Source organism: Bubalus bubalis, chromosome 12 (assembly GCF_019923935.1).
Source record: "Bubalus bubalis isolate 160015118507 breed Murrah chromosome 12, NDDB_SH_1, whole genome shotgun sequence".
Lineage (NCBI taxonomy): Eukaryota > Metazoa > Chordata > Mammalia > Artiodactyla > Bovidae > Bubalus > Bubalus bubalis.
The window spans coordinates 104,427,485-104,447,106 of NC_059168.1; the positions used below are offsets into that span (position 1 = coordinate 104,427,485).

A 19,622-nucleotide genomic window follows, 5' to 3' on the forward strand; every position below is an offset into this window, starting at 1 on the left:
GCGCTCCGGGCGGGCGGGGCTGGGAGCGCGCGCAGGCCGGGCGGGAGGGTGGCGGCGCTGCGCCGAGTCCGCGCCCGTCGCGGGCCCCCCGCCGCCCCCCCGCCGGCGCCGCCGCGGTCGGAGCGGGGCGCGGGCGCGCGCGGCGGGGGCGCGGGCGGGCGCGCGCGCGGCGGGGGCGCGCGGCACAAGTAGTTTACATTGTTGGGCGACTTTTGCAACAACTCGCCGCGCCGCGGCCTCCGCGCGCCGCCGCCGCCGCCGCCGCCGCCGGCTCCCGCCGCCCGGGCCCGGCCGGCCGCGCCGGGGGCCGCCGCGAGGTCGCCGCAGACATGGACACCAAACATTTCCTGCCGCTCGGTGAGTGATCGCGGGCGGCGGCGGGGCGCGTCCCCGGCGCGCGCGGGGCCCCCGGCCCGCCCCGCCCGGCCCCGCGCCCCCCGGCCGGCCCGCGCGGAGTTGGGGCGCGGGGCCGGGAGCGGGTGGGCCGGGTAACTTTTCCCCGGGCCGGCTGGGCGCGGAGCGGGCGAGGGCGGCGGGCAGCTCGCGGGCCGCGGCGGGCCGCCGACTTGGAGCGGGCAGCGGGCGGGCAGCGGGGCCGGAGGGGCGGCCGGTCGGCTGGACCGGGGCGGGGGGGACTCCCGGCCCCGCCCGGCGTTAGCTGGCGCCCCCCGCCCGGGCGCCCAGCTCCAGCGGGGTGGCGCAACTTGTGCGCTCCCAGCCTCCGGCCGCCCTGGCATCGGGACGGCCTCTGCGCCGCCGCCCGGGCTGCGGAGTCCAGCAGGCCGCCGGCCCTGGAACGCTCGGGACCCCTCCTCCCCCAGAGCCGCCCGGGCGCCAGTGGGCAGGGTCGCCGAAGGGCCTTAAGACCGGGACCATCAAACCCGGGGAGGCCCCCTTCCAGAAACGGGGACCCTCACTCTGGCGCACGCGAGTGTTCTCCTGGCGTTCCCTGGAGCTGGCCCTGCACTTGGGGTGGACACCCTGGAGGGTCTGAGGGCCGGCTTCCCTGTCCTCCCGCTGCCATCGCGCCCAGTGGCTCCCTTGCCCTGGACCACTCTCCAGCTCCAGTTCTGGCCCCACAAAGGAGGAGGGGGCATGGCCAGGTGCCCCCAGCCCACTGTCCTAACGCGGGTTTGGGAACCAGTGAGAGGCAGGGGAGGGGGAGGGGGTGGGGAGACTTTATAAATGAGCCCGGGAAGGATATTAATTTGGCGGTGGGGCCGGCAGCCGGGCTGTCAGGCTGGGTGAAGGATTTGTGCTGAATGGAAATTAAAACAGCTGATTATGAATGAAACCCGCGGTCTGTTGCCGCTCCTGCCTGCCCACCCCCTGGCAGCCTGGGGTGCAGTTTGGCCACCCGGTTGGCCGCCAGAACGTGGCGCAGCTGCGGGGACGTTTGTTGAGATGGGGAGGTGGAGGGGAGCCGCGTGGAGCCGGCCGGGCTTCCCGGGATGGCTGGGTGAGGGTCTGAGCACTCCTGGCAGGCGCGCAGAGGGGCGTGTGACATGGTGACCGGGGTGGGCTTCCAAGTTCGCCGGGTCCAAGAAGACTCTTTCCGTGACCCTGCGCAGTCCAGACCTCCGCAGGCGCCAGGCTGGGCGCTCTCCTTCCTCCTCAGAGCCTCCAGGGCGGGCACGCACGTCCATTTTGCGGATGAGACAACCGGTTGAGACCAGCGGCTACAAAGTGATGGTTTGGGGTTTGAAGCCCCAGCCCGTGGTGGTGCCGTGTGTATGGATTGAAAGCTGAGTTGATTCTGACTCGCTGCTGCTGGGCCTGGCTGGGGGTGGGGGGTCCTATGTAGGCCAACAACCTCTCCTGTCGCCTATTAAAGTCTTACACATATGTGTACACACACACAGAGGCGCCCCCTGGGACAGGAGCGCTCAACTCTGTCTTTGCTCTTCTCCCAGGCCCCCCGATGAGGCAGGGCCCTGCCTGGGTGCGTGGAGCCGGACGGGTCCCCGTCCCTGACATGCTGGCAGGGTCCTAGGAGTGGGCCCCTGGAGGGCCCCGGCCGCAGGCTGGCTGTGCTGGAGTCCCCACAGGGAGGAAAAGTTGTGTCCCAGGAACCTGGACGGGTGTCATGTTCCCCCCAGCCCTCCCGCCGCGGCAAGGAGGCTGGGGGTGGGGGCTTCTCTCTGACCTGGCCTGCGGCCTCCCAGGCAGCCCATGCCCCAGGCCTGAGCAGACAGCCCTGGACTCTGATTACACTTTATTTTTTTTCTAAGCTTGTGACCAGCTCTGAAGTCCAGTGGAGTTGAAGGTCCATTTAAGCGGCTACTTGCCTAAGCCCTTTTGTCAACACGGCCTAATCCCTCGTGGGGGGTGAGTGTCGGAAGGCCCGGCCTGTCCAGGCGTGGCTGGCTGCCCAGGGCAGATCTGGAGCAGTTGGGTAGGCGGCATTGCCCCTTAACGGTTGTCCGTCCACTTTCGGGGCCTCGGGCAGAGGGCCTGGTCCTTCCAGTACCTACTGCCTGGGGTGTGGCGGGCCTGGGTCCTTGCTCTTACCTGCCCGGGAGTCTCCCAGCTGCCAAGCCTCCCCGTGAGGGCAGGGCAGGGCAGGGACGAGCCCGAGGTACGGATCTGGGCCCAAGAACTTGTCCACGGCAGCCCCTGCTGCCCACGGCTGACCAGCGCCTCTGCTAGTGAGAGAAGGCCTGTGCTGGCACCAGCCTGGCCGGTGGGGCTGCAAGGCTGAGTCTGCGGTCTCGAGGCCTCAGACCCCGGACTCCTGGCTGCTCATGGCCCGTTTGCCTGGGGATGGGTGGGGGGCGCAGTAACAGCACAGTAGGTCCACTGATCGCTCTCTGGGCAGCTCTTGGGGACCTGGGAGAACTTGGATCCCGGATGAGGGGCATCTGGTAACATCAGAGCCCTCGGGACCCAAAATAGAGCACATTCTCGGGCCTCCCGAAATAACAGGGTCACGTGACTCTGCGGAGGCCGGGCTTGGAGGCCGGCCTGCCGAGGCAGTCCCGTCTTGGCCTGGCCCCTGGGACTGTTGGGGCGTTTGTTTTGGTAAACTCCAGAGGGGGCTCTGTGTGTTGATGGGGGAAGTGTCAGGGTGAGAAAAACAGCCCTTGGATGGGCTTGGCCGTGGCTGTGGCCGTCGCCTTGCCGGCCTGGACTTGGACGTCTGTCCGCTGCGCCTGGGCCCAGTGCCTCTAGCCCTTACCCACTCTGCCTGGACGCGGTGGGACGCGCTGGGGACCCTCGGGAAGGGCCACGGGGGGCGGGCCGGGCGGCTCTGAGCTGGGGCTTGGCAGAGCTGAACGGGCAGCCGTGCGCACACCGGGGTGGCCGCTGGGGGCCGGCTCCAGCTCTACCAGCTCGTCCAGCTGTGCCTGTCCTTCAGGGCCTGCAGGGAGCTGCGCCTCCTCCAGGAGGCCCTCCGCCTGCCCTCCCTGGCCTCCCCTGCCCTGGCCCCCGCCTCCGTGTGGCTCTGGGGCGGGTTTCCGGTGGTGGTCCTTGTCTGTCGTCGTGGGAGAGGAGGCCCCAGGGGCTGGTTGTGGAATCGCTGTGCGTGCAGAATGGGGCGGGTGTGCGTGGCATCCGGCATCAGGACAGGGCCCTTGGCGAGTCGGGGTGGGACAGACTTGGGGGGTGGTGTGTGTGTGCGGGGGCGAAGGCCCCGAAGGCCCGCCCAGAGCCTGCGGAAGCCGCCTGCAGAGTTCCACCTTCCTGGCTTGCCTGGGCTCTTTCCACAGTTGGCCTGTTTCCGCAGCGGGTGGTGGTCTCGAGCTTGGCGCGTCCCGTAGGAGCAGAGAGCTCCCGGGCTTGACTCAGCCGCTGTGCACAGGCCAGGGCGGAGGCCCGTGAGCTGGCCCAGGACCAGACCTGACCCTCCTTCCCTCTTCCACCTGCCCCTGGTTTTGTCAGGGTTCATGGTAGCCGGCCCTAGTGGCCAGGGGCTTGAGGTGCCCAGCCTACCGGTCTGTTCCCATGGGAGCCGGCTGCTGGCAGGCTCAGGTACGGGCAGGGGCCTGGACCCTCGTGGGCCCTGGTGCCTGGTGGGGCTGGTGTCCGCCGGTGGGCGCCCCTCGAGCCTTTTGCCCTGGCGTGCACTGAGCAGGTCTGTGTCCTGGACGCTGCGGTCAGGGGGCAGGGCCAGTCCCCTTCCCTCTCCCCGCCTGCCCTACTCATGCCGGGACAGCTCCGGATTCACTCTCCCGTCCGCAGGCTCCTCTGTCCCTTGCTTCCCCGACCTGCACCCTCTCGAGTGACCTGGTGTATCCCGGGGACCCTGGAGCTGCCCCTTCCTGGGGGGCTGTGTCTTCTTGTGGGCTGGTGGCCAGGCCTCTGGAGATCGGGTCCCCCGTCCTTGCTGCCTGTGTGTGTGTCCTGCCTGCCGGCCTATCTGAGCCTCAACCGTTCATCTGTAAAATGGACGCGCGCGCCGGCCCTTGCTGGATGCAGGGGAAGGCAGTCGATTGTGTCTCCCTGACGGCCTCCTTCAGAGGTGCGGCCTGTGGTCAGAGCCTCCCTGTGTGCCCTGTCTGGGTTGATGACGGGGGTCAGGGGGCCTGGGTGTCCAGTGATGGAGCAAAACAGGACCATGAAGCAGAGGCGTAGGTGCTGCTGCGGCCGCAGCAGACGCGGGAAAGGGGGCGGCCCCGCCCCGTCCTCCACGCTCGGAGCACTGGCGAGGCGCCTGGTCTGGGCTCCCGCAGCCGGCTGGGGCCCTGCTCCCCGGCCCCTGGGAGGGGGTGGGCGAGGGCCTGGCTTGCGCGCCCACTGAGAGCCTGGTGCGGGATGTTCGAGCAGTCGTGCCCCAGCGCCTCACAGACTGGGAAATTGCACCCTAGAGTTACAGAGCAATTGTCTAGCTCAGCAGCGGAATGAGCGTGAAATGGAGCAGAAAGCAGCTAAATAAAATTGGCCCGGGCCGACGCAGGGGAGAGTGGGGACGCGCGCGCCGCGGCCCTGTGTGCCGCGCCCCGGCCGCCCGGCCCACCTGCCGGCTGTCCCGCGTCGTCTGTGTGTTCCTGCGTCCCACGCGAGCGGGCAGGTGAGCCCGGGGCCTGCGCAGGTTCCCCTTTCATCCGTAGCCCCATCTGCCCCATGTCTCTGAATGCCCCGTATGACACGTCCAGAGCCCTGTGCTGCCCACCTGAGGACACAGTGGTGCCATCCCCTGGGTGCCCGCTGCGTCCCCGGGCCTGGGTTTCTAGCCCCGTGACGTCCTCTCAGGGACGGGCCCGTGGAGCTGTGGGGGCCGTCGGGCTGGGCTCGCCTCTGGGCAGTTCTGCCTGCCTTTTCTCAGCTCCGGTCGGGCCCGTGTCCTGGGACGGGCCCCGACCGCCTGATTCTCAAGGGGCGTCTTCAGAAACCACCTGCCTGGTGGGCCCTGCATCTGTGCCCTGTCCTGCTTCCCCGGGAGCCCTGTTAGGTGTCCCGGGCCCTCGAGTGAGCGTTCTGTTCTGGGAGACCTGACGGGGGTTGAAGCTTCACTACCCTCCTCTCCCGTTCTCCCTGGAAGGTCCTCCTCCCGGGTTGTCCCTGGCTGGGGGTAGGGCCAGAGCCGAGGGTGGAGAACCATGGGCTGGGTCACAGCTCGAGGCGCAGCCTCAGGACCCCTGTGGCCTGGGGTCCTCCCCCCAGGGCGGAGCTGTCCGCAGTAAATCCCTGAGGGCCCCAGTGGGTGCTGGGGGGGGCAGCCACACCTGGTCCCCAGGGCAGGGCGGGGCCTCACTTATCGCCATGTTCCCCACCCCGAACACACACACACACACACACACACACACGTGCTCGTGACTGCACGCCCCATGCGTCCATGCACAAAGGTGCAGAGGCGTACACGCATCCATGTATATGAACAGCTGCACATGCGTGTGCACACACGCACCCAGGCCCGGCCTCCCCAGCTGGATCCAGCACAGTCCTCATGAGGTCTTCCTTAGAAGGCCTCGGGCCTGCTGGCTGGCTCTGGTCCACTCAGCGCCCGGGGAGCACCTGCCCGGTGCTGGCCGGGCCCCGCCGCCTCGCAGAGCTGGGCGTGAGCGGTGGGGGTGGCCAGGCTTCCTGCTGGAGCCGGTTCTGGCGCGGACTCTGGCGGGGAGGCGGGCTTGCAACAGGTGTGGGGGTGGGCCCTATGGAGCACGGTCAGCTGAGACCAGCGCCCAGAGGCCTGGCCCCCGGGCCTGTGTGGCCTAAGCTGGGAGAGGCGCTACTGTGTGAGAGGCGGCTGGTTGACCCTGGGACAGGGAGGGGCCCCGGGGCCGTGGGGGATCGGGATTAGGCCGCCAGCTCTGTGCAGAGGGTGAGCCGGCGGCAGGCAGGGGCTGGAGTGGGGAGGGTCCTGGGTGGGCTTGGAGCCCGACGTGGCCGGTGCCCCTGTGAGTGGGCCCGAGCCTGGGCCGGGGTTGGGGACCCCACGTGGCTTCCTGGGGGCTCAGGCTGGGCCCCTGGGCTGGAGTTAGCTGTGCCTTCCTTGCGCATGGGCCCAGGAGAGGACCCAGGCCCTCGTGCGGGCTTATCCGAGCTGCACGGTCTCTGGCTGGGCCTCAGTCTCCCTGGCTGGGCGCGGGGCACGGGGCTGCTGTGACGGGTCCTCGTGGAGGCTGCGGCTGTCTTGAGTCTGGAGCCTCTGGCGCGGAGGGGAGGGGATGGAGGGGGGAGCGAGCTGGGCCTGGGCCAGCCGCGTGTAAACCCTGCAGCAGCCACGGATCCGCCCCGCGGAGTTCAAAGCTGGCCCCGGGTGTGGCTGCGGGGCTGTAATGAGGTTACTGATTCAACCGGCTTCCTGGTGCTGCCGAGCTGAGCAGAGGGAGGCCGGGAGCCCCAGGACGGGTCTAAGTGGCCCGTAATTGACCAATTTAGCTTAAGTGTCCGCGCTGGCCCTGGGCAGAGGTCGGGTGGTGACAGCCCAGGTGGCCGGAGTCGCTGCGCTCACGGGCCCCTGACGGACGGCTGCCTTCTGCTCGGGCCTTGGGAGTGGGCACCAGTTGGGCGGCTGGCCCCGAGCCCCCACCTGGGGGTCCCTGTCCCAGTCCCTTCCGTGCCCGTCTATGGGCCTGTGTCCTCCAGAAGCTGCGTGCTGTCCCCGGTCAGCTCCAGCCAGGCCGTCCCCAGTCGCCCCCTCATGTGTGTGTGCGCAGGACGCAGGGCGGTGGGTGCTGGGACGGGGTGCTGGGCTTGGGCGTGGGGTGACAGCGTTGCCTGGGAGAAGCAGCGGAGGGCTGGCCGGGAGCACGCATGGCCCCACGCCGCCCAGGAACGTGCTGGGGGTTGAGGAGGGGGTGGAGGTCACCAGCAGCTGCTGTTGTGGCCGCTCACCCCGCAGCTTGGAGGGCGCCCCCAGGGCCTTGTCCGGGGCTGGTGGGCCAGCCTGGCCCCGCTCTCCGGAGAATCCCGGCCTCTTGTCCAGAGCACCCACCTTGCCGGCCGTTGGGCCCTGAGAGGCCAGGCCGGGTGCTGGGGTTACTGGGCAGCAGTGGTCGCACGGTGGTGACCTGGCTGAGCTGCCCCTCAAGCGGAGGGGCCCTGCGGTCCACGTTTTGGGGATGGGGCTTTCAGACTTGGGGAGCTTGAGGGATGTGCCTAAGGTGCCCTGGCTGATGAGGGCCCAGAAGAAGGCCAACGCTGGGGTCCGAGCGGTGGTGGGCCTCCTTCTTGGGGACACGCCTGCTGTGCACCCCCGTGACCCAGCTTTGTCTGGAGCAGCTTTGGGGTGCCCTCAGCAGAGGTTGCCGCTTCCTGGAGATGCCTGATTGAGCTCTTGGGGATCCCTAAGCCCCTCTGTGGTTGCCACACCTGGGTGGGCAGGTGGTCGCCCCCACCCCACCTGCATGGGTCAGGAGAGCCCGTGTCCCGCAGGGCTGCAGCCCAGGCCGTGTGGACAGTCCAGTTTGCTCTCTGGCCAGCTCGCTGCATGTCCGGGCAGATCTCGTCTCCCCTGCCGTGGTTTCCCTGGGGCCCTCTGGCTGCTGGAATTGTCGGTCTCTCGCCCTTAGCCTCCTTCCCCTGAGCTGGGGACCGCTCCTCAGGAAATGGCCCCCGTCCTCTCCCTGCTGAGGGGGCAGGCCCGGGGCTGTGGGAGCTGGGAAGTCGGCTGAGGGTTGGCCGGACGGTCACTCCCGGCGGGCCCAGCTGCCCAGCTCTGGTTCTCACCTGGGGTGTGCTGGTGAGGCCGTTTGGGGGTGAGCAGCATGAGGGGGGGTCTGGAGCGTTGCAGATGGAGGTTGGGTGGGGCCTGCGGGTGCCCTGAGGCCAGTTCGTACCCTGTGCCCTGGGATTCTCCGTGGGGCTGGTGCATCCATGGGATGCGCATCCTCCGTGGGATGCCCCCCACTGCTCAGGATCCTGTGACCCTCACCCCCTTCCCATGCATTCAGCGCCACTCATTCTGCTTTCTGGCTTTTTCGTGTTCGGAGCTGATCGGTGAGAACGAGTGTCAGCTCTGAGCGGGGAGGCCGGGTGTCCCTGGGCTGGCCAGTCACCTTTCCAGGTCTCAGTTGCCTCACCTCTCACTGCCTGGGGAAGTCAGGGAGGCTGCAAAGAGGAGGTGATGTTGTTAGGCTTTAAGGGATAAGCTAGAGTTTGCTGGGTGGGCGGTGGGTCAGGACCCACCCTGGCAGGTTTCAGAAGGATCTGACGGCACAGCCAGGCTCCTCCGCTGGCCTCTGGCTGGGTGGCCCATCTGCTGGTGAGGCGCCAAGGAGCATGGGGGGTGTGGTCAGCTGCTCTAGGAATAATTAACCTTGGAAGGAGGGGAGGCCGGGAATGGGCCTGGCCGGCACCTGGCAGCAGGCAGCCCCTCTGGGCCCGTTCCTGCTGACCTGACGTCCCCTCTGCTGCCTGGGCCTGGAACGTGCTGGTCTGGAACGTGACCACGCTGGCCCTCCTCGTGAGCTTACACCAGCCCCGGCTCCTGGGGAAGGGGGTGGCCGGAGCTGGGCCCCTCTCCACGTGGAGCAGCTGGAGGTCCTTTCCTCCGTCGCCTGTCTGTCCTCCATCCCTGGTCCATCGCCAGGGTGCCCCCGCCCCCCACATGGAGCCTCCTGCGGGAGCGCTGGTCTGCCTGATGGCTCCTCACTTACCCCCTCCTCGCCTGGATTGAGGAAAAAGAGCTCTGATTGGGGCCAGAGTCCACGGGAGGTGGCAGAGCCGCCCCTGCCCCACCCCTGCTCCCGGACTTTCTGCCCAGGATCAAGGTCGGGGCGGGGGGGTGGGAGGGCAGGAGGTGGGGGCCTTCGGTGCCGGGTGCCAGGCCACTCTGGGCTCAGACGGAGGCTGGGTGGGCCACGACCTTCCAGGGTCCAGCTGGAGGGTCTCGGACGTGGGGAGGAGAGCCAGGGCCTCCCCGCTTCCCTCGTCTGTCTCCCTGGACAGAAGGTGGGTGCCAGCGACGGCCAGGGGTTGCTCAGAGCCCCCTGGCCTGCCCGCCCCGGCCTTGCCGCGTGAACTTTGTGACTTGGAGCGTGTTACTTCCTCCCTGTTTATCTCGGTTTCCTCGTTGGTGAAATGGAAGGAAGGATGTTGGGCCGCATCGGAGATGGAAGTGCTGCTCCCCGCTGGGACCCTTGGCTGACACCACCGGTCGGGCGGGCTCTTGCTCCTGGGGCAGGGGGACCCCGAGACCTCGGTGGGCTTGGCCGGAGGCCTCGTTTGCTGCTAAACGCAGAGCGGCAGGTGCCGCTGTGGCCTCGGAAAGTGTTTGTGGGCTGAGTTAGTGTTTTCCGAAAACACATCTGCCTGCTCCCTCCACTTGAGACTCAGAGTCGTCCTCGTTGGATGCCCCTCTGGGGGTCCGTCCCGACTCCCAGGGGAGGGGAGCCCTGCTGTGCGTGTCTGTCCACCCCGGGGCCTTCTCCTGGGCGTGGAGCAGCCCTCGAGGGAGCCTGAGGCCAGGGCCGGGGCGGTGTGTGTTCCTGTCCCCCCACGTCCGCTCTGAGTGCCGCAGAGGCCGCCGCCTCCCGCTGCTGGACAGAACCCGGGTTTCCCTTGGACCCAGTGCCCGGATGCAGCGTGGGGGGCCCTCAGCCCCAGGCGATGCCCTGTGTTGAGACCTGGTTCCTTCCTCTGCAGCTGAGGCTGTCTTGTTGAAACCTGGCCGGTGGGGCGAGAGGTTCAGAGCTAACCTCCCTCCTGCCTGCCGTCGTCTGTCTGTCCCTCCGTCCGTCTGACTGGCTGGCTGTCTGCGGACGCTTGGCTCCTGGGGTCGCTGGCGTGGCAGGGCTGTGTGAGGCCCAGCCCCCGGGCTGGCGAGTGGTGCTCGGGGTCCGAGGGACTGGGTGGGCCCCGGCACCACCATCTGTCACTTTAGACCAGAGTCTGAAATCCCCTCTGGGCCTTCTCCGTAAAGTGGGGCTGATAAAGCGTGGCAGGGTCGGTCGCTCGTGGTTGACAGGCGTGGTCACGCCTGCCTTTGCTGTCAGGGAGGGTATGGCCTGAGTGGGGTGTGGGAGGACCGCAGGAGGCAGCGCGGGCGCAGCAGAAGCATCACCGGTTTGCCCTGGTGTCACTGGGTCGGGCTCTCTGGAGGGGGTCGTGAAGGACGCACAGGAGTTTGCCTGGGAGACGCCAGCTTCTGCATCCTCAGGTTTGCGCCTTAGTTTGTCTGACTAACGTGTCTGAGGCCTCCCCCCCAGAGCTGCTTGCATCTCCTGTGTGGCTGGAGCTGAACCAGCCAGGGGGAAGGGTAGAGATGGAATCAGAGAGCCCAGAGAAGCCTCTGAACTTTTGTCCCAGGAGGTGGAGCCGTTGGAGGGTCCTGGGCTAGGGGGGTGGCATCTGGGTTGTGTGTGAGGAGGGGCCGGTGGGCAGGGCAGGGGCCTGGTGACCTAGGCAGAAGCGGTCCGGGGCTTTGGCCCTGAGCGTAAGAGGGGCTGTGCCCTTTACCCACTGAGGAGATCGTAGCGGGGGCGGGTTTGGGGGCGTTAGGACTTTGGTGTGGGTGCAGCCTGGCACCTGGCCGCTACTGCCTGGACCCAGGCGGCTGGGCGGGCTGGAGCTCGTGCCGTGGGCCACCATTGCAAATGGGCGCCCAGGGGGACGTGAGAATCCGCAGGCCAAGTGCACCGCAGAGCCCGGGGTGTCCGAGAGCATCCGAGGCCTTTCTGGGCCTCCCTCACAGGCTGGAAGGGCGGGCAGGTGTCCGGGCACAGCCCCTGGCCTGAGCTGGGCTCCCACGGGGTGTTCGGTGCCTGCTGACTTCCTCCCAGCTCTGTGGCTAGTTCGGGGCACAGGCCTCCTCTGCCCAGGCGCGGTCTGGGTGCAGGACCGTGGGCAGTTCTGGTTCTTGGTTGGCCAGCCCCCAGTCCAGGTGCCGCCCCTCTGACCCCGGCTGGCACCCTTCCCGCCCGCAGTCCCAGGGTCATGGGGCAAGGTCACACCTCCCAGGCCCTCACTGGCTGCGTTCCTTGGGAGACAGGCCGGCTCCTGTGTGTCTCTGTGTCGCCCTGCCCGCAGCTCATTGCTGCCAGCTGCCTGCTGTGGACAGTCCCCGTGTCTCCCCTTTGGGCAGTGGGGCACTCTCATGGCCGGCTGACGGGGGCGTGGAATGGCTCTCGCGCCTACGCTGGTCCTGGAAGGGGCTGATAAGCTACAGAGTCGTTATCGCGGGGGCAGCCAGGGACCCCCGGCCCCTGGGGCTGGACACGGGGCAGGCAGATCATGGCCTTGGGGTAGCAAGTGGGCCTTGTAGGGAGACCCTCCGGGGTTCTGGAGGTGGCCTGCCTGGGCCTGCCTCCCCGCTTACCCTCGGCCCCTCCTGGTGCAGGCCCCACACACACGCGTGCGCATGGGCGCCCCCCTCCCTGCTGTCGCTGCCGGCGTGTCCCAGCCGTCTGGACGCCCTGCTTGGAGCCTGGTGGCCCTCGGCTCACGTGCCCGTATTGGGTGGGTCCCTGCTGGCCGTGGGTCCCTTGGACTTGGCCCTCAGGACTGAGAGGCCAGGGGGCCCCGGGGTCTGCCCGGTCATCCTCTGTTCCCACTCATGGGACCCCCGCCTCGCATGCTCCGGCCTGCTCAGGGGTCTGGAGTCAGTGGCTGCTGGACAGAGAGGCCAAGACTGCGAGTGGCATGTGTTTGGGCCCCCCTGTCCTCAGGGACCCCATTCTGCCCAGACCCTCCTTGGGGACTTGGAGCCAGGACCCCGTGGAGCACAGAGACAGGGTCGGATCACCCCTGTGGCCGGGTTCTGGGGCCAGAGCGCACGTGTGAGCCTCTGTGTGCCTGAGTGGATCGCGTGTGCCCACATGGGCATGTCCGGCCTGGAGATGCACCCACAGTCCTTGTGGGCCCTGAGGGCTGGGAGCCCAGCTGAGCGGCAGGCGTGGGCAGTGCCCGGGGTGTGTGTGGCAAGACGGGCCGGTCTGAGGGGCAGGGGGCCCGAGGGACAAGTGCGCTGTGCAGGATACTGGGGTTTCTCCCGAGGGCTGGGGGATGGGGAGGCCCCGACGGGGAGGACTGGGGGACGGGGGTCTGTGGGCAGATGTATGCTGGAGGAAGACCACGGGGCTGTGCGGAGGGGGGTCTCTGGCCAGTGGGTCCTGGGTCAGACCGCCAATGTCACCCCCAGTCTCCTTGGCTAGCCCCCTGGAGCTCCCCCTGGTTCCAGGCGTGGGGGAGGGGTCAGATGAAGGTTACACCCAGGGGTGGGGGCGAAAGGGACCCCAGGAGGGACGAGGATGCTCTGAAAAGGCCTGCGGTGGGCAGGGGCTCCTCCGCAGCCCCTGTCCCGCTGCCGTGGGCCCGCGCTGTGGCGACCACGGTCAGCAGTGCTCACCTGCCCTTTCAGCGGGCGCCCCGGGCAGGCTCAGACGGTCGATGAGCCTGACCCAGCAAGGGAGGGCCTCCCTGGACGAGGCGGGTGGTGGAGGGTCCCTGCCCTGCCAGAGTTGGGGGCGGTGAGATGAGGGAGCCCCAGCCCCCTTCTCGTGCCCTCTGGCTGGGCTGTCTTCTCCTCCGAGCGATCCTGCACCCTGGGAGAACGGGCCGGCCTTGAAGCCAGGGTCAGTCACGCACACTTTAGTGCGAGTGAGCCTGACGCCAGCCCTGCAGGTGCCGCAGGGAAGGGGGGCGTGGAAGCCTTCCTCGCGTCGTGCGCACGAGGACACAGGTCTGAGCTGCTCCGAGAGCCAGGCCGGCCCCTCGCGTCCGCTTATGGTGAGCTCTGCTGATGGTGAGGGTCCCGGGTGGGGGGGTTCCCGGCAGAAGGAGGTGGTGGGCCGGAGCCGTGGGCGGGGTGGGGGTCTGCGTCCGAGGCCCACAGGGCCTCAGCCCCTCGCCCGGGGTCACCTGGCCGGTCAGCGGCAGCGCTGAGATCTGAACCTGGCTCTCAGGACCCCTCTTGGGCCTTCCCTGCGCAGGGCGCAGAGCTGGCCTCCTGGGGTGGCTGGAGGCTGGGTGGGGGGAGACATTCCTCGTCCAGGAGGGGCGCAGCGTGGACGCCCTGCCGGGCTGGGAGATGCCTTGTTTCCTACACAAACAACCAGGGCTGGCTGGAGCAATTTTATTTTTATTTCCTATTTTTACTTCCCCGTTGGCTCTTTTTAGAAACGCTGGGTTAGATAGGCCCCCGCCCTCCAGTCTCCACCCGGCTTCCTGGCGCGGCCCTGGGGCCTCGGGAAGCCAAGTGTGAGTGTGCGAGACCCTGGCTCAGCTGCGTGGCTCGCACACGCCTGGTGGCGGGGAGCTCGTTTCTCCCCAGGTAGTCATGCGAGGAGGCCTCTTCCCATCCCCGGGGGCCCGTCGTGGGGAGTGGGCCGTGGCCGTGGGTGTGCCCCTGGGCTCACGGGCCCGTGTCTTGACTCCCTGCCTTGGTTCTCTGCTGGAAGTTGAGGTTGGGGGTGGCCGTGACTGAGGAGGAAGGGTGATCAGCGTGGGCGTGTCTGCTGGGCGGAGTGGGCTGGGGACACCCAGGTGAGCAGTGTGTCTGCCTCGGACCTGGCTGGGCAGGGTGTGCCTAGGGCAGGCCTGGACTTGGCTTCCTGCAGACTGCATCTGTTGGGCCCAGGCCCGACTCACTGAGGGAGCAGCCTGCTGTGGGGTGGCAGGGGAGGCGTTGGAGGTTCTGGCCAGCTGAGGTCTTTCTGCGATGGGTGTGGGGACGTGGGAACCCCGGGTTGGGGGGCTTACCACCCAGCCTGGGGGAGGGGGCCCTGGCCTGCCTACGTGGGTGAAGCTGGGCCTTGTGCTGGCATCTGGCATTCGGGGGTGGGTGCTGGCCTCCTGGGTCAGTCCTGGGTGGGCCTGGGGCTCAGGTGGAGAGCTTGTGGGCTGCAGTCCAGCCCCTGGCCTGGGGCCGGCCTGTGCCCAGCCTGCCGCACCCCCTGTCTACGGGTGCGGGCGGGCTCGGAGGACCCTTGAGGCCTCTCGGGTTGCGGGTGTGGGGCCACCAGTCCCGAGCATTCTGCACAGCAGGAGACTGAGGAGCCCGGGCTGGGCACCCTGCATCGTGCTGTCGGCCCCAGGCCTTCCGTGTGGAGGGGAGGGCCGGACAGGCCAGGGTGGCAGGGTTTATCCAGGGCTCGCTGTGGGACTAGTAGGGGGCCGTGGGGTCAGAACGGAAGGCCGGGACGGGGACACAGAGGCACGTCCATCTCACCAGCCCTCCAGTGTCCACGTCAGAGATGGACCAGCAAGTCTGGGCGAGACCCCAGTCGGGCGCCTGAGGACGCAGGGCGGTATGGTCAGGAAGGGCTGTGAGTGGGATGGACGGAGGACACTCGGGCCCAGCCCCGTCCCGCTCTGTGCCCGGGGGGCCCGCTCCGTGCCCGCTGCTCCATCTGTTGGCAGTCATGCAGGTGCCAAGCAGCTGGGTGAGCCTGGGCGCTGCTGCTGAGCCCACTCGTGCCCGGACCCTCTGCCACTCCGAAGGTGCTGGGTGGGCTTCCTGGGTGGGCTTGGGCAACAGTGCCCAGACCCACCTGGTAGGTCTGGGATTCTGACCCAAGGGGCCCGTGGAGGCTCCCAGGGAGGAACCGGCCCGGCCTTGTTCTGGCCCATCATGCTCTGGCTGGCTCAGCTGGCCTCCCTGGTGGCTGCTGTCCTGCAGGAGGTGGCCTTCCTTCCGGGCTGAGGGATGTGGCTGGCCCCCTCCAGGAGGTGCCCGCTGCTGCTGGCAGGTGGGTGCCTAGACCGTGGGGAGTCCCTTCGTCAGAGGCTAGAACATTGAATCCTATGGCTGAGGCGGGTGGGGGACACCTCTTCCTTGGAGAACACAAGATTTCTACGCACCCCGCCCTGCAGAGGCGGCGTGCGCAGAGGGTATCTGGCTGGCGGGGCTGCCTTGTCACTGCTGGGAGGAGGGACTCCTCCCAGGAGCCTGGGGAAGCCACGTGCGGGCTGGGTGGCCCTGCGGGGGCAGCCGTCCTGAGCCTCGTCTGGGTGCCCATTCGGCCCTTTGCAGCTGGGTGACCTGGAGCAGTGTGTCTGTCTGAGCCTGGGCTTTGTTCTCTGTGGAGGGGCCTGGTGACACTTGGGGGTGGTCGTAGGGGTGAACCTGCAGCTCTGGGGGCTGCTCTGACCCTCGGAGTCCTCGTCTGCAGGTTGGGGAGAGGAGTCCTCACTGTGGAGGCCTGCCCTACAGTGCCCGCGGCACCCAGCGGCGGGCTGGGCTGTAGGGGGAGACGTGGGAATTCGCCCCCCTAGGAGGGAAGAGTTTTCCTGGAAGGGGCGGTTGCAGACTCTTCTGGGGCCCAGGAACCCCCCAGGACCAGGAAGGAAGCCCCCTTGCCGGGTGCCACCTTGATGCGGACGTGGGGGGGCACACTTCATGCTTTGTCCCGTCCTCACTGGCCTTGCCCCCTAGTGGCCTGGGCAGGGGCGTGTGTTCTGGTGGGCGGCTCCCTGGTGGCCGGGCTCGGGGGGCCCGCCGCGCCCCGCAACCCGCACCCCCAGCGAGCACGGCCCAGGCCGTGGAATGGTGTGATTCTGGGTGCCTCTCTTCCTTCAAGCAAAGAGGATCTTTCGAAACTGTGGGAAAGAGCATTTCCTCCCCAAACGCGGGTGGGGGGGCGGGGGCTCGGTCAGCAGATGTGACGTCCCTGGCGCCCTCTCGCCCTTCTGTACTCCCGCCCGTGACACTCACGGGCCCGTGGCCGGAAGGGTGGGTGGGTGGTCAGGCCTGGTCAGGGAGGTGCCCCCCGCAGAGCGGAGCCCCGAAGGGTCCCTGCTTGCCGTGTGCGCTGTACATCTGCACCTCTGAGCCTTCGCTCTCGCCGTTCCCGCTGCCGGGCGGGCCTGCCCTGCCCTCCCCCAGTTCTTCGTCCCTGCAGCCTGATTCCCGCGCCCCTCCACCTCGAAACCGTCCCCAGGCCCGAGCCCGCGTCTGCTCTGTGCCCCAGGAGGGGATCTGGCCAACCACACATGCACCCAGCCTGTCCTGCCCCAGGCCTCGGTGTCCCCAGCCCCGAGTGGGTCCCTTCCTGTGCTGACGGGCAGAGAGGATGCTGTGGTCCCGTGGCAGGGGTGCTGGTCCCGCGGGCCGGGCTGGGCCTGGGGGCGGGAGCTGGGCTTCAGCGATCTTGCTTCCTGCCCACGCTGCTGCTGGAAGGGGCTGTGATTTGGCCCCCCCTCCCCCGCCCCGGGCTCCTGACTCAGCAGCCACAGGGTCGGGTGGAGGTGGGGGAGACCGGATTTCTCGACAAAAAAACCCCAGCCTGGGGCACCCATGGCCCAGATTTCTTTTGCGAAGGTGGGAAGTCGAGCCCCGGGTTCCTGTCTGGGTTCCCAGCGGAGGATGGGGTGGGGCTGGAGTCGGCTCTGGGCCCTGGGGCCCTGCGCTGCCGCCCCTTCCGGCCCGGCTGGACTGCCCTTCCCCTGGGCACCACCCTCTGTGGCTCCCCAGTGCCCGCAGCACGTGGCTCTGCTGCTGCCTGGCTCTGCTCTCCTGTGACCCCCCGCCCCCCGCCCCGGGTCCCTTGGTCCTCAGGAGCCATGCCTGCCCCGTCCTCCGGGTCCTGCCCACCTTCCTGCTCCGTCAGGTGTCTGCAGGTGTGTCCTTCCTCCAGGAAGCCCCCCTGGGTTAGGTCCTCTCTCCTCACTGTCACGGTGCCAGAGTCTCATCCCCTGGAAGGAGTGTGGCCTCGGAGCCCCCCCATCAGTGCTGGCCGATGGTCAGACGGCGAGTGCGGGGTTGGGGCCACCTCCTGGGGCCCTGGCCGCGTGGAGGGCCAGGGTCTAGTGTTCACAGAGCCTGTTGCTTCGGCTGCTTGAATGGGAGGGCCCTTTGCCTGGTGGTGTTCGGGGGCCCCTCTGCCTGGAAAACGGGAGTGGGTGGCCCCAGGGGCCATCGTGAGCGCCCAGGCTCAGGGCCTCGGGCAGCATCTCCTTGCCTGTCGGGGGGCACAGCCTCTCCCCCTGGGGTGTCTCAGAGCCGATGTTGGCACGACCTGAGCGTGTGCCCAGGGAAGGAGCCAGGTGTGCAGATGGAGGCTCCGTGTCCCCTGGGCCAGCAGCAGTGGGGGCACCTGGTGGGCTCGGGGCCCTTCCTGCCCAGCCCTGGGGCCAGAATGGACGCGGCCTTTTGTGGGGGTTGTTAATCGCGGGCCGTGCTCCCCTCTGTGCCTGCTCCCCTGCCACCTCTGTGCACGGCCGGGAAGTGGAGAAGCGTTGGAGGCTCACCCCCAGCCCCGTTCATTCGTGACTGGATCTGGGTCACCTCCTGGCGCAGAGGCGGGCCGGCCACGGTGCTGCCGCACCTGCTCGCAGGCGGCGCCCGGACGCCCCTTCCTACAGGAAGCCCTCCCAGATGACCCCCCCGGGAGGGGCCCCTCCACACCCACGGCCCTTGCCTTGTGCATCTGGCGTGTCTTACCCCCGCCTGCCGCGTAGGGACTGTGTGGGGAGCAGGGGGTGGCTGCAGGTGGGCGTGGGTCGCGGGGCTGGTGCTTGCTTGCGGCGCTCACTCACCCGTCCCGGAACGCCCGACCAGTCGCGCTGTCGTTCTGCCGTCCCTCCCCCGCTGCGCGTGGTCCTTGGGGTGAAGCCGCAGCTCCAGGGCTGGCACGCGTCCGTGCTCCCGCGGGACCAGCCTTCCCGCTCCGCTTCCTGCTGCTGGAACATTGGAGCACGTGCTGTGCCTGCCCTGAAACCTCCCTCCCCGACAGCCCCTCCCCGCCCCGCGTGGGGGTCGCCCCCGCAGACCCTGGGCGGTCGCCACAGTCCTGGCTGCCCCCACCGTCATCCTCTGCCCTCGAGTCTGCCCTTTCTTCTGAGGCTCTGCGTCTGCACGTGGTTCGCTGGAGGGGCCCCCGTCCCGACCCTCGACTGGGGCCCGAGTTCTGCGTCTGCGGGGGTCCCAGGGGCTGTGCCCCCTCAACTCCCTGCGGGTCTTCACACAGGGAGTGCAGGAGGAACGTGGCTGAGGGCGGGGATGGGGGCTTCTGGGGGCTGCCACCCCCACTCCCCGCGTCCTCCCCAGGTGAGCTTGCAGAGCTGGGGTGGTGGGAGCTCGGGGGGCCTCCCACGTGGGCACGGGGCGGGGGGGTGGTGACAGCCGAGACCCCGGGTCACAGGATGGGAGGACCGGGCCTGGGGGAGGCGCTCTGCCCGACGCAGCGCTGGGGGGCAGGGGAGAAGAACCAGGGCCCTGCAAGAGGACCTTGGCCGTGGGGGAGGCTCTGTGCTTTGGGGGGATCCCCGCGAGCTGGGGGGGGACTGGGGCTGGCACTGGGAGGCGACGGGCAGGTGGAGCTGGGGTGGGGGCTGGGGTGTCCCCCAGAGATGGACCGTGCTGCTGCAGAGAGGAGAAAGAGTTAAGGGCCGAGGGAAGTAATAATGTTTCTAATTTTCCCGTGTAATTTGATAAAAATGTAAATTGCTGGGCGGAGGACGCCCCGGCTGGCCGTGGTGTTGACCGAGGTGAACCGTGGGCTTGGGGTGGCCGGCCTGCCTTTGTCTGCGCCCCCCGCATGGAGCCCGGTGCCTCCGCCCCGATGGACGGGCACTGGGGGGCGGGGGGCGGCCCTCGCGGTGTTGGGGTGTCCACCGAACGCAGGGCCCCCGGGGGGGCGGCTCGGAGCTGGGCTCCCCTCTGACTGCCCCACCCCCACGTCCAGAGGAGTGCGGGGCCTGCGGTGACGATGGTCGCGTCCTGGGTACGTGGGGTGATTCTGGAGACGTGCTGTTGGACGAGACTGGTGGCCAGGAGGCGCTGGTGGGGGCTCGGGGCAGCCGTCCAGGGGCCCCAGGGTGGGGGCGAGGCCGGCCCGGGGAGGGGATCAGCGCAGGGGCACGGGTTGATGGCAGTGTGGTGGGCAGGGGGGCAGCCATGGGAATCCCTGCTGCTGCAGAGATGGGGCCTGGGGTCAGGGTGGGGTCCCGAGCCCCCGAGAGGTGGTAGTCTTAGAGGTGGGGGCGCGGTGGGGCTAGGCTGCGGTTAGAGCCATATCCCACAGGCCAGGACTGGGGGTGCTGGGAACCGGGGTGCACTCTGGGAAGGGGGTGCCCTGAGGTTTGCGTCTGAGCGGTGGTGCTGTTTGTGGGGTCGTGGTGGGGGGGTGCTGGAGCCGCAGGCGGTCGGTTGGGCCACACGGGGTCTCATGGAGGCGGGAGGGCCTGGGAGCACAGGCACCCGAGCTGGGGACGGAGCCTGGGAACCTGGGGCCTGCGGTCAGAGCCTGGGGTGTCCTCAGGGCGGCGTTTGGTCAGCACAACCCCGGGGCTTGAGGGTG

At 68.6% G+C, this 19,622-nt stretch overlaps 1 protein-coding gene across 2 annotated transcripts in view; it reads left to right on the top strand.

The window, feature by feature from the left end:
* The first annotated feature begins 238 nt into the window (after nucleotides 1–238).
* RXRA (retinoid X receptor alpha) overlaps nucleotides 239–19,622 on the top strand; it is a 93,498-nt gene continuing 74,114 nt past the window's right edge. The window contains exon 1 of one of the 2 annotated variants that reach the window (XM_025262069.3): nucleotides 239–357. In XM_025262069.3, the coding sequence (XP_025117854.2) occupies nucleotides 330–357 (28 nt within the window). In that variant the 5' untranslated portion in view covers nucleotides 239–329. Of the gene's footprint in view, nucleotides 358–9,200; nucleotides 9,337–19,622 lie in introns of those variants that run through there. The other variant, XM_006062455.4, reaches the window with a different exon arrangement.